The sequence below is a fragment of the Capra hircus genome, chromosome 7 (genome assembly GCF_001704415.2).
Source record: "Capra hircus breed San Clemente chromosome 7, ASM170441v1, whole genome shotgun sequence".
Classification (NCBI taxonomy): domain Eukaryota; kingdom Metazoa; phylum Chordata; class Mammalia; order Artiodactyla; family Bovidae; genus Capra; species Capra hircus.
The window spans coordinates 49543412-49559067 of record NC_030814.1 but is presented as its reverse complement, the minus strand read 5'-3'; the positions used below and the strand labels follow the sequence as shown (position 1 = coordinate 49559067).

Genomic DNA, 15656 nt, shown 5'->3' with positions numbered 1-15656 from the left:
AATTGTTTTGCCAATCATAAGCTGGCTTTTTTTTTTTGGGGGGGTTCTTCTTTTTAGGACCATCTCCGACAGGTTTTGTGCGATAAATGAAACAGTTCTGTAATTTACTTTTTCTACATATATGTCTTTGTTTTTTCATTTAAGGGCAGAAAGTCATCTTTATTCACCTAAAAACTAGATTGTGACAAGCTCTGAAGACAAAGACGTACTTTGTCTCTGCATAATACCTAACAACAAAATAGGTGTGAAATAGGCGTTTGGTACCCATCCTAGTACTAAGTTCACAAAGTAAATGCTAAAAATGAAAGATAAAACTTTCTGGAAATGTAGTTTATCACAACAAATACCACCTTGCTGATGCATATTAAGCAGGATTAGCAGTATAACCACAAAAAGGCTGTCAGACCAAACCTGAATTTAAAAAAATTCTGACCATAAGCTTTAACTTAGTTTCAATGCTAAAATACAGAATATTTTGAAACAAATTGAAACTATGGGTTAGCTAAATAGCAATAAGCCTTATCCTGATGAGTACCTGATGGCTTCAAGTCTTGAAATTTTTTTTTTTTGCAATTATTGAAAAATACAATAAAAATGTTTTCACAGCCACTAAGATTGCTGGGTCTTCATTTATCATAGCTTCTTACACGATTACATTACAGTGCATAATTACCAGTGTCCCCCTTACTTTTCAAAAGTTCACTGTATGCCACTTGATATAGGAAAGATCTACATTAGAACCTATTTTAACCAGAAGAAATTCAAAGATATTTTGTTCTTACAAAAAAAAAAAAAACGCAAAATCAAAAATAGTGTTCAGTGTTTCACAGCTGATCTAGAGGCAGTATGCACCTTGAGTAGTAAGAACGGCACCTCCAAGTTCTTTCCCTGGGAACTGCTCTCAGCCCTTAAATTGCCACAGCTCTGAACTGTGTCAGCTAGCATCTAAGCATTATCTCAGTGTATCAGCAACATTTATCTTAAGCTAACGGTTTTTTCACTTTATGCCACTGTAGCTTTGGAAAAGCTTCAAAAACACCCTACTTTCAGGTAGAGGGCAAACCTGTACTATGCTGAATATCCAAACAGCTTTAAAATAAAAACCACTAACAAACTAAAAAGAAAAGTTACATCATCAGTCAAAATATTAGAAAACTCTTTTGTCTTTAATGAGGATAAGAATTATATCTGTTCATCTTTTTAATCTTATATTTGAAGAACTGCTGGGTTAATTAATGATTACAATTGTTTAGGGACCGGTTAAAGGCTGGCCTAATAATATTCCTGGTAGAAGAGAGGAGTCAAATCCAGATTCAACTCTTCAGACGGGCCAATGGTAGGATGTTCCATCCAGAGATAAATGTTTCTCCAGTGAATTGTCCTAAAATGTTACAGATGTTTGTTTAGGAAAAATCTCAATAGGAGCATTCGGCAGGTATTCAATCTTCAAGTATTCTTTTCCCCAGTGTGCATTAGTCCTTGGTTTGTCTTATAGTTGTTCAGGTGGTGTCTCCTGGCTTCTGAAAGTCCAAAACCCATCTTCATTACAACAGTTAAAATAAGGAATGAATCCATCTGTTCCTAAAAAAAAAAAAGAGGAAGAGGGAAAAGTTAAAACAAGGCTGGAGGACTAATGTGACAAATTCAGGAGTTAATAGCTACATTTAAGATTTAACAAATCTGCAAAACGAGAAAATATGCTCATTTGTATACAATTAACCAGGAGATTCTATCCCTCAGTCTGATATCTGAAAAGTATAAATTAACTTCATATGAACTTGACTTTGTTTTTCAATAGAATCACAAGCTAGTTTAGAGAGATATTTATCTAATACTAAGGCTAGGAAATTTGTGATGAGCTTTTAAAATTTAGAATTCCTTAAGAAGACATTACTTTCAAAAACTGACAAAAAAATTGACTATAATATTTATATTCACTATGAATGCCATTTATATTAATGAACTTTTCCCCTTTTCCTATAATATGCTTGTGTGTTTTTTTTTGTTTGTGCACAATCAGAATCAAGCTTGGAGAATTCTGAATCAGACTGACAGTATAGAAGTTAAAGAAAAAAAAAAACTTGAAAGAAAGAAGAGCTACAATAATTCTTCCTTTTCCACAGAAAGCTAAAACATGTATTCAGTTGGGAAAGATAAAGGAAACATTTTTATCACTACAAACAAAATAGATGACAACTTAGTATAGAGGGTACACATCATCCTTACACTGCATTTTAAAAAGACTGATGATCTGATTTCTTGTCTTTTCTTTTACACAATTAATTCTGCTACAGATTTTGAAGGATGTGAATTTTAAAATACCTGTTACAACTGATTGCTTCCCCAATTGGTAGATGGTCTGCATTATACACCACCGAGTCGGCAGCACTGTGCTCTTCTAGGTCTTCTGACTGTTGTTCTAGGTCTTCTGTGGTTTCCAATCTGACAAGTTGAAAAGTTTGATAGGTCCAGCAAGCCTTAGAGATGTGGGCTTTAGATCATGTCAAATCAACTCTTAAGCAATCATCTTCATTTCCTGTTGGGTTATTTGGTTCTCTTTTCTCCAGCTTTATTGTCCACGGTGAAAAAAAACCTGATAAAAATTTCAGCAGCAGCTGAAACAGATGCAGCTCCCTGCCACTCCTTTGGGATTGAGAGTATTCAGAGCAAAGCAGTCTCTCCAGATATTTCAAGGTCTTCCCCTGTGATCTGGTTTACGTTGCTGAATGACCAGCCACGTTCCTAGCAGCAATTGGTGAAGCCAGAAAAAGTTAAACTGGACATAAATGGTAAGTGAAGCCCAGTAAATACTGGAAGGCAATTCAAGGAAGATCACGGACATGTAGCATAATGTGATGGGAAAAGTATTTCTAATCTATTAAATGCCAACCATTTGACATCCATTTACACTATGATACAATTATGCTTAGTAGCCAGTGGAACAGTAAACAGATGGGTTAAGATGATGAGTATATTAGAATTCTGAGAGGATCCACCTTTGGCTTCACTACCTTCTGCAATTTTCCCCATCTCTGCCCTATACTAAAGAAACAGTGAACTTAGGTGAATTCTGAATGTTCTAAAAATATTTCTCTTTCCTTTACTATGTCTTAAATGTCCTTAAAAGTACCTTCCCTATAATCAATACAGTTGAAGAAAACGGAGTGGAAAAAAAAAAAAGAAAAGGGAGTGGAAATGCATTTGGAAGTGTACCAGATGTAAATCTTTTCTTTTCCTCTATAATATGTATAAAAACAGTAACTGTAGTCTTGTGGCACCTGAGCACTTAAAAACAGCAGCGATCACAATGAGCTTTACAGGAGATGCCTTGTTTCTTAGTCTTTCGATGGCCTTTGAAATGGAGTATTTCAAAAGATCTTTTCTTTACAAAAGTAAATAGAAGTCTACTACACATAGGAAGTCCATCTTAGCTAAGTCAGACTTTGAAGTCTTTGCACATTCTTAGGCAACTGCTAAAACAAGTTATAGCTTTTGATGGAAGAAATACTAGACGTGGATTTTTCCAATATTATTATATAAAACATATTAGTAAAAGCTACTATTTGGGGGATTCCCCCCCTCCCAGGAATGCATGTGCTTGCAATACAGAGATTTACCTAAAAACTTACAGTAGGGAATCCTAAGAGAAGAGACGCCTTCAAACACCTTTATTACTTAGAAACTCCAGGCTTCACAGGAGATTTCTTACTGGATGACCCAGATAACGGAACTGTGGGTAGAGGTTAGTTAGGGGGAATAGATTCTCCATTTCATGCCACCTTCAAACATGCGATGCTTTCATGGCTTTATATATGGATGGGTTTGTGTAAGATGTGGTTAGGGCACTAAGTTTTATATCCCAAATAAAACAAGTTAAAGAATTTTGTTCTTAGTAGTCTGTGGTGGTATGGGGTATGTTTTATGAAACATTCATGTTTGTGTGATATTTGTACAACCCCAGTGTCTAAGAATGCTATGAAATTTTTACAAGATTTTAAGTTGCTTTTATGAAAAATGGCTACAATACAAAATAAGGATCAAACTTCAGTTTAATTACAATTTTTTTTCCAAGGAAACATACTAACTCAGCGGATCCAACTTCTCATCTTTTAGACCTGGATAAGGCAGGACAAAAATTCTGCTTGTTTATTGAGTAAGAGATACAGTAAACTAACAACGAAACTAGCTCAAATAAGGTTATTCTTTCTGAAGGCTGCTGAATGCCTGAAGTAAGATGTTCTAGGTCAGGTAAGATTTCAATCTAATTTTAGTTCTAGAAACTGCAACTTGTGATGATCCTATTATCCCAGCTAGCTTTAGGCAAAAATTTGTTTCATTTTGTAAAAAAAGCACAAATACACTAATATACTGTAGGTGTCAGGTCCTCATTTAGAGAGTCTTTGTGGTCTTACCCAAATGGCAGAACCACTTCTTAGCAATACTAGCTAGCTAGCTACCTACCTCATTAAGAAACTGTTGACACTACGATTAGAAAGGGACAATTAAATCCCAACTATGATGCAGAGGCAGAGCACAGGTCGAGCATTGGTGTTTGCCATCTCTAAGAACTCCCACTACATCAAACTTTCAACTCCGGATCCTTCCCAAATACAGAAACATGGAAGTGAACTACCTCAACTTCACTCTAGTAGATGAGCTGCTGGGATGAGGATGACATCAGTTAACTATACTACTTGAACAGTATCCTCAGATTAGAGCCTGTGGGCTTCCCTGGTGGCTCAGAGGTTAAAGCGTTTGCCTGCAAGGCAGGAGACCCAGGTTCAATCCCTGGGTTGGGAAGATCCCCTGGAGAAGGAAATGGCAACCCACTCCAGTATTCTTGCCTGGAAAATCCCATGGATGGGTCGCAAAGAGTCGGACACGACTGAGCGACTTCACTTCACTTATATTACAAAATTTTTTAAATGCAACACTAATAACACGGACCAAAGAAAATCAAGTTCAGACTAGAGCAGTCATTCAGAAATTATGTAATTAGAAACAACAACAACAACAAAAACCCCCAAACAAACCTTACCCACCCACTACACTTTTAGAAAGAAGGCAGGTATCAGGAGTTAAGACCCAGAAAGGGGAAAAGAAAAACAGACAGAAAAACACAGGAATTGAACTGTGTGGCAACAGTGATAAGAAATGGTACTGCGTCCTAACAGTTCTACTCCTTAGAAGTACTAACAATGCCAGAGAAAGAGAAGGGAACTAGACTAGCGGCCAAGCGGCATTCGCCCCAGTTTTCCTTTTTTTCCGATTTGCAAGGAGTTAACTGCAGAATTCAGTTCTACAGTAGACCCCATTTAGATCTTGAATATTTGTACAATTTAAAAAACTGAAGCCCTAAGGAAAAAAATCATTTTAAGAACACATGTTGGTAAATAGCAACTAAAAACAAAAGAAATTTATTTTTGTGATGAGAAAGGATGTGTCGAGCTTTTCAGTTATTTGAGCATTTAAGAGAGTAAATGAGGTGCTCTGCAACTGAGAAGACAGACACTCCAGGGGCAATGCCAGACTCTCCCCTTGAAATTAGATCATGTTCTCAATGTTCCATTTTAAATGCTAAAGCATTAACATGCAGAAAATTCTTAACACTGTTAGTTGAAAAGTCAAAATACCATAGCTAACCAGATTCATTATTAAAAATCAACAAGTGTTAGGTCTAGGATTTTGGATTGATTGATTATACCATATTCCCAACACCGAATGTTTATTTTGGTAAGGGTTAATGAATGAGTAAAAAAGATGCAATTGTTAAAAAATGACCCAAAATCCCAAGAGAAATGATATAATATACACACATATATGTATATACAAATACATATACATATATATATGAACAAGGACATTTGGGTTTAAAGTTAGTAGTCAAATTTTCCAAGGACGTCTTTTTTTAACAACAAAGAGCCAAATTTTTATGTATTTTAAAACCACCTCCTCGATCTAACACTGTTACAAATGGATGAATTACCCAATTTTGTGTTTAATTTTTTTTCCCTGTAACGTCACTTGGTTCTTGGCTACTAACCTTTCATGTTACTCTTGGTTTTGTCAGTTTGCTTGCCTGTGGGGGTTTGGGCCTGCTGACCCTGCCCACTTGAAGAGGCTGCCTGCTGTGCTGCTTTCTGCTTTAACATTGTCCAATCAAATGTGTAGTCATATTGGTGATTCAGGGTCCTAGAAAATGTAAAATTATATGTTAATCCATTAACAACAAGGTCCAATTTAAATGCTCTACTGAACTTTCAAAACAGTGAGAGCATTTTTTTTCTTTTGTGGTAGCTCCTGTAAGATTTCTTTCCCTATAGTTGACTTCCTTTTTGATTAATTAATTTTACTTTTTACACATTTTGATTGGAGGGAAATGTCACCACTTTGGTCTGCTGTATTCAAGAATAATTAAATCCTTCCCCTTTGCAAAAAGAAGCTGCCTTTGAACTTTTTTGAAAGGAGCAGGAAGAGTGGGAATGAAGGGCAGCATGAGGGAATTCCCCAATGGTCCAGTGGTTAGGGTTCCGTGCTTCCACTGCCAAGGGCAGTTCTATCCCTGGTTGGGAACTAAGATCCCAGAAGCTGCTCTGTGCGGCCAAAAACAGGAGGGCAGCATGAACAACAAAAATACTGAGTCAAGCTATCAGTTATCTGGGGGAATATTTATAACAGACGGTACCCCGTGAAGACAAATCAGAGTAGACATGGAACTGTTAAAGTTTGAGAGACAGACGTCTATGCTGACTTTGTCCATGCAAGACTTTTGTAGGATTACAGCATTATCCCTAATTCTTCTCTTCCAACTAAGATTTTTGAGTCACATGTACTTTATTTTTCCCTTTTGTTCAAGATCAATTATAGGTTGTTTACATAGGGATCTGAGAGTTTGGGCCTACCTCTACCGTATCATAAATTTTGCCTGATATTTTAATTGTTACTCATTTTGGTATTAAACAGGATTCTCTACCAAGTTGGAGAATCCAGAGTTCAACAACAGTTACTTGTATCTAATACTTACAATCTACTTTGAGCATGATTCAATGGTTTCTCCATCCGAAACTACAACACTTCAAGGACATTTAGAAATAGAAAAATGTCAAACTCAGTTCCTTAACATTTCATTACTACTGGTTAGATCGCTTTTATCTGCTACTTGTCAGAACAGGTACATTGAATGGATTGAACTAATTTCCCTCACCGGAGTTTACAGTCTTAAAACTGACCTGAAAAGAATGCGGAATAGCTGCCTCAGGTACATGTAATCCGGGGCTTCCTCAAAGCGCAGCCCACGACAATAGTTTAAGTACATGGCAAATTCTGCAGGAAATCCCTACAAGTTCAAGAGTTAAAACATAAAATTAAAAACAATTATATGACTTGTTATCCACATGAATTTAACAGAACTTCATCATCCAGACCACCTTATTATGTATAGGTAAAGGAAATGTATATCCTTTTCTTACAGTACCAGGTTCTTAAATAATTTAGATATCACACTTCTTAACCTATTAGTTTATCAACGTCCAATAACTGGATGGCCACACAGAATAACTAAAATGAGGCCTGTAATGTTCTTTGCCAGAACTGGACAATTAATGGGTGTTCTTTCTCCATTCTGAAATTACTTTTAAAAATAGTAGTATAGACCTATATTAACAGAGAAGTAAAACCACCAAGAGTGTAATCAATCATACAGGGCAATCAAAATTATGATACAGATCAATCCAATGCTTCATCCTATGAATCAACTGGGTTTATATATTTTTTCCCATAACTGTTATCATATTGCACATATACATATTCTCTTTTCCATCAAAAGAAATCCATTAAAACATTCTTCTATATTATTTCCAACCTCCCCATGAACTATTTAGAAGTTCATAGCTGGATATTATTTGACCTACTGAATATATCCTAATTAACCTGTTCCCTATAATTCGACATTTGGAGTATTCCAGTTTTTCTCTATTATACTAATAAGTACATCTATGGATAGAAACTTTTTCCATGTTCGGTTTATCAGCAAAGATTCTCAAAGATGTATATAAACATTTTTTAAGGCTATAGATATTAGTCACCAAAAGGATTTTGCCATTAGGAATGTAGAAATGCAAACTATTAAAACAAAAACTCCCAAGTCTCTTCCACATGAGTAAATGTGAATGGCGATGAGTTACAGAGGCAGTCTCTTCCCACAGCCTTATGGTTTTGAGAAACTTCTCATATACAGAAGGTAGGATTGAATGTGTATACCTACAACCTGTATTTTTATTGATTATACTGATAGAAACAAATTTAACTTTTACAAAGTGCTTTTATGCTATTTCATTTTTTGGTAGACAGTTAAAAATAAAACATACTGCACAACTTAATTTTTAAAAATCTTATAACAGGGCTTTTCACTTTTTAATATACATTCACAGTCTGTATTAATAGTGTTCCATATTTATCATATGAACTTGCTTTTACAAAAGAAAACTACCAACGTTAAGTGTTACCTGGTAAGTTATTTGGGTGAATATAACATATGAGTATTTTATTCATTAGCCTAAAATTTATTTCATAATTTAAAACAAAGACTCTCAGAAAGGGTCTTATTTTCTCAACCCATCCCCTCTATTACTCCAGATATGCAGAAAAGGTGAAAGCCAATTTGTAGGTGGGGAGAGACATAAAGACATCACCATTTTATACCCTTCCACAAAGTACAATTTCAACTCATGCTGATTTTTCCCTTCTACCAGACAAATATATAATTATATATTGTTTCCTAATAAGTTCAGGTATGCAACTGTCACAAAGATGACCATGTGGTCTTCTTTCTATGGAAGAGACATCATGACACAAATATCTTTCTATTCTCAACTCACAAGCTTCTGTCTATAATGTTTGAGATTTCAGAGAAATGAGCCTGATTCAAACTACCAAATATATACTACTGGACACTTCCTATTTTTGGATTGTTCTAATCTGCTTGCCTTTGTTTCCCTAACTCTTCAATATGCCAATTGTGGATATTCTTTCTTCTCTGGCACCAGCTTAGGAATAAGGGGAATGTTTCTTAATTGAATTTTCTCACAGATCGGTGAGATTCCATTAGATAAGTTTACCTGATCTCTTATTTTTCCTCTAATTTAAAATGGATCATAGCATGTAAACCAGAAACAATTATTTAAAATGACTCATATGTTCAAGTCATTCTTAAAGATACCAAGAATCAACCAAAAGTAAAGTTAAAACAGTAAACAGCTACTCAATAGGAAATTTAAGTTCTGAGGCTGGGAAATAAAATGTTCCTTTTTGGTTTTGGATCATTTATATTTTTAAACAAATCATCAGTGTACACTTACCTTACATAAAACTTCAACGGGTGTGGACATCTTCTTTTCGCTAATTTTTTCATATTTTTGCTTTTTTGTTGCAGCCTGTGGAGAATAAGAATCAAACCACACAGACATACTCAATACTATGAAAGATTCTTTTAGTTTAACTTGTTACACATAAAAGTAAACTTGAGATTCAAGAGGAATCATAACCTAGGGAAAAGAGGAATGAAAGCATAATACATTTAAAATTTTCCCCCTAAGCTGTTAACTTTTCATATGACTTTCTGCTTCAAGAATGTTTTTAGCTAATAGAAAAGAGTGAGTTTAACAGGAACATCAAAATGTATGATTTAAGTAAAAATAGGTGGGGTCAAATTTTAAATTAGATTTCTTAACCGATATTTAGCAAGGGCAAAGGTATAAGCAGATCAATACCAAACAAATGTGCTCATCATTTAGTTAACATTAACAACTGTTGTTACTTTTCCAGTGTAAAAATATTCACATTGGATAAAGCTACCCACCCAGCACTGAGCAATGTGTCAAGCTTACAGGTGCTCAATAAATATACAGACTATTTACCTTGAAAGAACCAATAAAGTACCTAAATAGTCATTCAATTCTTGAACACAGTGATTAATCATTAATTTAATAATCCAAATGTAATGGCAAAACTCCTAATTAAATGGAAACAAGTAAAATGTTAGGACAATTAAATAATACAGAATTACTGGATAAACTAAACTGTACATGAAAGTAGACATTTTCAACATAATGGCAATACACTAAAACAAAAAGCAGGCAATTTGAATCTGGTTTACCTTTAGTCCTTGCCATGGCAGGCTGGTTCTATTAAAATACATCAAAACATATCCTAATGATTCCATGTCATCTCGGCGACTAGAAAAGAAAATGTAAATTTATAAGCTGAAGTTATTCTGAAGAACATGTGAAAGAAAGCCAGGTATACAAGGAGAAACATTTCCAAGCAAGGAGAGAGTAATTTGGTATCATGAGCAAGTTAAAGTAATTTTAAAAAGCTCCTAATGGGTTACTTCTAAACAAAATTTTCTCATAGAATCCAAAATTATAAAATCCAACATGATCCTGCAACTTAACTTTTACAGAGAAAAAAGAATTTAGCTAAATGACTTTCTTTTCATTAAGTTCCCTAACCTGGAAGTGTTTAATTTGTAATTTCTATGCTTATTTTAAGGGACAAAAAGAAAAATGATTGACAAAAGATGAAAGTAGAAGAAAAACTAGAATTCAAGTCAAAAAAATAGAAAAAGCACAGAAATTATGACCATGTTTAAACCAAATCCTTTATGTAGGGGTGGAAGAGGAGAACAGAGGATGGTCCAACAATCAAATTTTGATTCATTAGGAATCATGTAATATTTTCCATATAAAAATAACCAATATATTCTTTCCCTAAACTCAGCTTGCATCACTAATATATAAAAAGCACAAGATCACCATTAAGGAAAAAAGTATTGTTTTTAGCTGCAAAAATAAAGTTGCCTTTAGACTTCTTACTTCCAAGGTGCAATATTTCTTCCCCAAGAGACAAGTTTCAACAAAGAAAACAAAAAGGCCTCATTTAATTGGCTTTTCTGCAATGTCTAAAGAAGCAGGTTAAAGGATTAATACGTGTCTTTCAAATCTTCAGCCAAGAGACATCTTTAGATATTTTAAGAAACTAATTAAAATATTTCAAAAACCCATAATGGCTTTTGCTATAGATTTGATAAATGCATTCATTCCAAACTCACCTTTGTTCAATACCAAGATGCGCATTGATGCTAGCATACCGGGCAGTGCCAGTGAGATTTTTATCTTCTCTGTATGGTATGTGTTGCCTTGTCCTGTTGTCTCTGTACTTTTTGGCCAAACCAAAATCAATAAGGAATAACTTTAAAAGAAAATAAAGAGACATTAGATTCCCAAGCTTACTCAGTCAAACTGCTTCTTATTTATTAAATGTCATTTATTCTATTTTGTTCAACCGTATCAAAATAAAGCATCGTAAGCAGAACAGATAATGAACAAACTTAACATTCCAATAAGCTTTTACTAGACCTCATCAATAAATCAGGTTTTAAAAAAATACAGTTACATCAAGCAGTTGATCCCTGTCAGCTGAACAATTTCACAGGCCCAGCTCATTAGACATTCAGAAGCCTGTCTCTGGAACCTCCAGCATAGTGGAGAAATGTACACGTGCTTGATAGCAGAGTTGCTGACAAGTGTGCTGTGTGCCATAATGAAGCCTGACATCCTGTTACTAGTGGTAAACAAGCAGGGGGTTAAAAAAAAACACCAAAAACTAGACATAAGCCACCTGGAACTCTTCCATTCTACAAAGGCCACTCTTTAGTATGCCAACAGAATGTTCATTATCTGAAATAAGACAACTCTGAAAGTTTGATATTGACAACAAAACCAGGATTTTTATTTATAATAAATGAGTACTTTAAAGCAAGCATACATTTCATTTTATTCCCAAATGACATTTACACATGTGATCAGCTTAAGCTTCTGGAAAATATAACAAGTTGATCTATTACTTAAGTCAAGGTGGCTTACAATTAGCAGCTTAAATGAGCTAACTAAAAACCAAAGTATTAATAGTATTTCAAAACAAAGTAACATTTAGTGCTGTTTCGTTTATATGATACACAGGGAATAAGATGTTCATTTATAACGTAGCTAATTTTTTGAAATAATTCAGGTTTATTCTCCATGATTAAAACTTTTGTAAGAAGAACAAAAAAAGCAAAAGTATTTTTAGGGGAAAAAACCCAAAATATGTTCATATTTACCTACCTTCTAACGCAAAATAATCTTAACTAAAAATTTTATTTAGCCTTTACCATAAAATCACTTATTTAAAGTTATGCCTACAAAATTTATTAAGCAAAGCAGATCTATGTGCTCTTATACTACGTGGCCCTACACTATTCTTTACCTCAATTTTGTACTTTTTCTTCCTATTAGGCTGACATTGGGCCCCTTCTGCTACAGTTTACAGTGTGTGATGTACTGGGAAACATGATCACCTAGTCTGTTAGGGTCTGCCTCAAAAAATAACTAAAGCAAGTTATTGATTTAAGTGGAAAAGATACCACCAAGTGTTCCTTTTAGAAAGATGAAAAATACTTATTGCAGGCAGGCACTATAATCTAGCCTCAGTTAGACACTGGGTAGGAAAGACTGAGATTTGTGCTTCTGTAACCATGTTAACATCGAAATACTTATTTTCATCTAGTCTATTGCAAAGAATAAAGATTAAATTATTAAATACAGATAATAATGAAGTTCTTTAGTATGATTAAATGATTGAACAACTGAGTTACTATAAAATAGGAACAGAGAAGTTAATGCAATAAATCGCTAAGAGAAATAGGAGACTTAAAAGTATGAGCTTTAAGTTTCTTTTGATATGAAAACTGGCTCAGTACTCAAATATTAAAATGAGCAACATATACTTCTGTTAAGCAAAACAGAATCCATGACTAAGTTCTACAGATTCACACTGGAAAAAAAAAAAAAAAAAACCAAAGGAAAAACAAACACAAAAGGACGTCCACTTTCACAGCATTTAAAAACTATCTCTAAGAATTATGTGAGTTATGAGTAAAAGGTGATTAGGACAGACTTTCTTCTAAGGACTATCTTCTGAGATTGTTTTCTTTAGTACTCCAAAATGGAGAAGAAAACAATAACCAACTCTGATAGGGTTAAGTCTGCCAGTTACATTCATGTCTAGATTCAACAGCTTCATGTGCAACTCAATAACCATTTTGTTAACTAGAAGACTCTGAGAGTTCTTTCCTTCCACAACTCTAAAGGACAAAATCTAACTTATCAAGGAAATAGAAATGAAACACTATCTTAACTATCTCAGTCTTAGTATCAAAGTAAAAAATTACAAAGCAAATGAATTTAAAATTTTCTCCTCCTATAAAAACTGAAAATAAGTCAGGGAAAGTAATGTCACCGATAAACAGGTATTCCATTTGAAGAGCAAAACAAATGAAAACTACTTAAAATTTTAAAAGTTTAATTCTCTTGATAGTTCATTATCTAATGGTAACTATTCATGCATGCTTCTTTAGTACTCTCCATGCATTGAATTTAAAACGAATAAAAACATACATAAATGGGAAATGTTTACATGAAACCATGTGATACCAAGGATACAACCAAAATAGCCGCAGATATGTAAAAACCGAACAAGGAAAAGTCAATACCCAATGTCATAAAATAATGTATTTTTATAGGTCTGCATATACAAAGGAGACATCTAAACTCTTTGGTGGTCAAGCTGCCTTTTTGTGGATTTTTAAACTACATGTTCAAAAATTTGTGCCTGTTTTAAAGAAAGCAGCATATTCTTCAAAGGCATGTGGAAATGAGTAAATGTTGGGTATACTGGGATAACTCATTTAGCAGAGGTATATTTTCTTCAGAAATACTACTGCCAATTTCAGGTTTTAGTATTTCAACCATTTTTCTCTTCACCAGCAGTCACATTTCCTTGCCCTTTCAAGAATTCACAGGAACACTTTTCCTTATAACCCAGAAAACCGATAAGTAATTATGCTGTAAGATGAGTAAAATGTGTGAATGTATATGGATAAAAAATAGGGCAGTAAAGTTGCCTTACAGTGTACCTAATTAACCACCATTCTCTCTCCGCCCAGTCAAGACCTAGTTACCACAGTTGGTTATTTCTTTGTCTGTGAATAAAAAAATCTAATTTCTGAAACCTTTTTAACAGCAGGAGAACATAGTTCCTGATATAAAGCTGGGCAGTTTGGAGAAGGATTAAATGAATGCCCAGATGATACATGTGGTTTAATAAAGAAATTACAAAGTATGCTCACACATCAAATGCAAATTTTTTCCTTTTTTGATACTTATGTCAACACTTCTCAGTGTATACTACTGATAAAGATTCATTCATTCAGGAGTTTCAAAAATTAAGTACCTAGGTGGTGCTGATTTTTTAAAAATTTATTTTCCCTTGTTTATCTGAAAATTCATACAGTAAATAAAGCCAGCTTCCCAATAGTAAATGAAGAGTAAGTGAAAAGTTTCCTTACATTAAAAAAAAATTTAGAAAAATTGAGTGTTTTATCTAGCCTGCCAAACACAAATCATTAGGTTATTCATCTGTTTATCTTATTTATGTGTTATTAATGGTAATTGATATCAATTATGTTATCACTGGAATGCAGTGCATTCTAGTTCCAGAGCATATAATGCCCTTTAAGCATTTTATGCTACTTGGTTGAAGATGAGAGAATTCTCATACTGAAGCAATTGATTCTAAAAAAACTAGATCTGAAATCTGATCTACACTTAACTCCTAAAGTTCATTAGGGAAGGGGAAGAATTGAGGCAGAATATCAACATTCAGCAGTGATGCAACTCCAAATTATTTTTTAAAAATTGAACAGTCTATCTCAAATCTACCATTAGCTAAACAATATCAGTGTTAGACCAATATATCTCCTCTTGTGGATGTTAGAAATCTATACATAATTCTGTTTTCATTTAGGTTTTCTCTAAGTTTTACAAGCTTTAAGCAAAAGCCATAAAGAAATATCTTAGTAATATTATATGTTTGCCAAGTATGTCTGAATAATGCCAACGTAAGAGTGCTTGAGCAAGATCTATATTCTCCAGGATTAATACAAACAAAAATAATCAAACAATAAGAGAGAAAAGCACATGAATTTGGGATTGAGGTTGGAATAGGAGACAGTTTCAGACCTGGTTTAATCCTGAGAAAGATGGGTCCTGAGAAGTACTAACAGTCATGCTTCTTTTCCTCTTCCCCACTGGAGATTCTAAACACTAAACAGACAATAGAGGTGGCAGTGCATCAAACAGTATTGCTTACATTGCAACAATGGCCGGCGCAGACAGGCAACACCGAGGCATTAGAGAAAGAACAGGGTAGCCAAATGCCATCCTTCTTCCACCAAGCACTGTAGCTTCTCAGTTTTCCAAATAAGAATCACATGCTTAAGAACATTTGAATTCTGGAAAGTACTCAGGTTTTTAATGCCACTATATTGTGTCACTGCCTGAAACAGGGATAGCAATGGTGACATTTGGCTCTTTAATTTTTTAATACAAAACAGGGAATTTGGATCTGCAATCTTTGGCACCACAATCTGCCCTTCCCCTAAAAAAAGATTGCACAGGGGGGAAAAAATCTTCAGTAAGGAAGAGGTAGAAGGCATTTAGTCACCTTAAAATTTATTTTCATAAGCATGCAGGGCTGATTACTGGAAGAGCTGAGCAAAT

At 34.3% G+C, this 15656-nt stretch overlaps 1 protein-coding gene across 9 annotated transcripts in view; it reads right to left on the bottom strand.

Annotated features, from left to right (window-relative positions):
• The window catches only part of CSNK1A1 (casein kinase 1 alpha 1), a 48747-nt gene that overhangs the window by 3808 nt on the left and 29283 nt on the right, over nt 1–15656 (bottom strand). Inside the window, exons 5-12 of one of the 9 annotated variants that reach the window (XM_018050173.1) lie at nt 15117–15200; nt 11108–11247; nt 10154–10232; nt 9357–9431; nt 7230–7336; nt 6044–6192; nt 2323–4115; nt 27–1581 (exon numbers count right to left, since the gene is read on the bottom strand). In XM_018050173.1, the coding sequence (XP_017905662.1) occupies nt 4081–4115; nt 6044–6192; nt 7230–7336; nt 9357–9431; nt 10154–10232; nt 11108–11247; nt 15117–15200 (669 nt within the window). In that variant the 3' untranslated portion in view covers nt 27–1581; nt 2323–4080. Of the gene's footprint in view, nt 1–26; nt 1582–2322; nt 4116–6038; nt 6193–7229; nt 7337–9356; nt 9432–10153; nt 10233–11107; nt 11248–15116; nt 15201–15656 lie in introns of those variants that run through there. The other 8 variants (XM_018050174.1, XM_018050175.1, XM_018050177.1 and 5 more) reach the window with 8 other exon arrangements.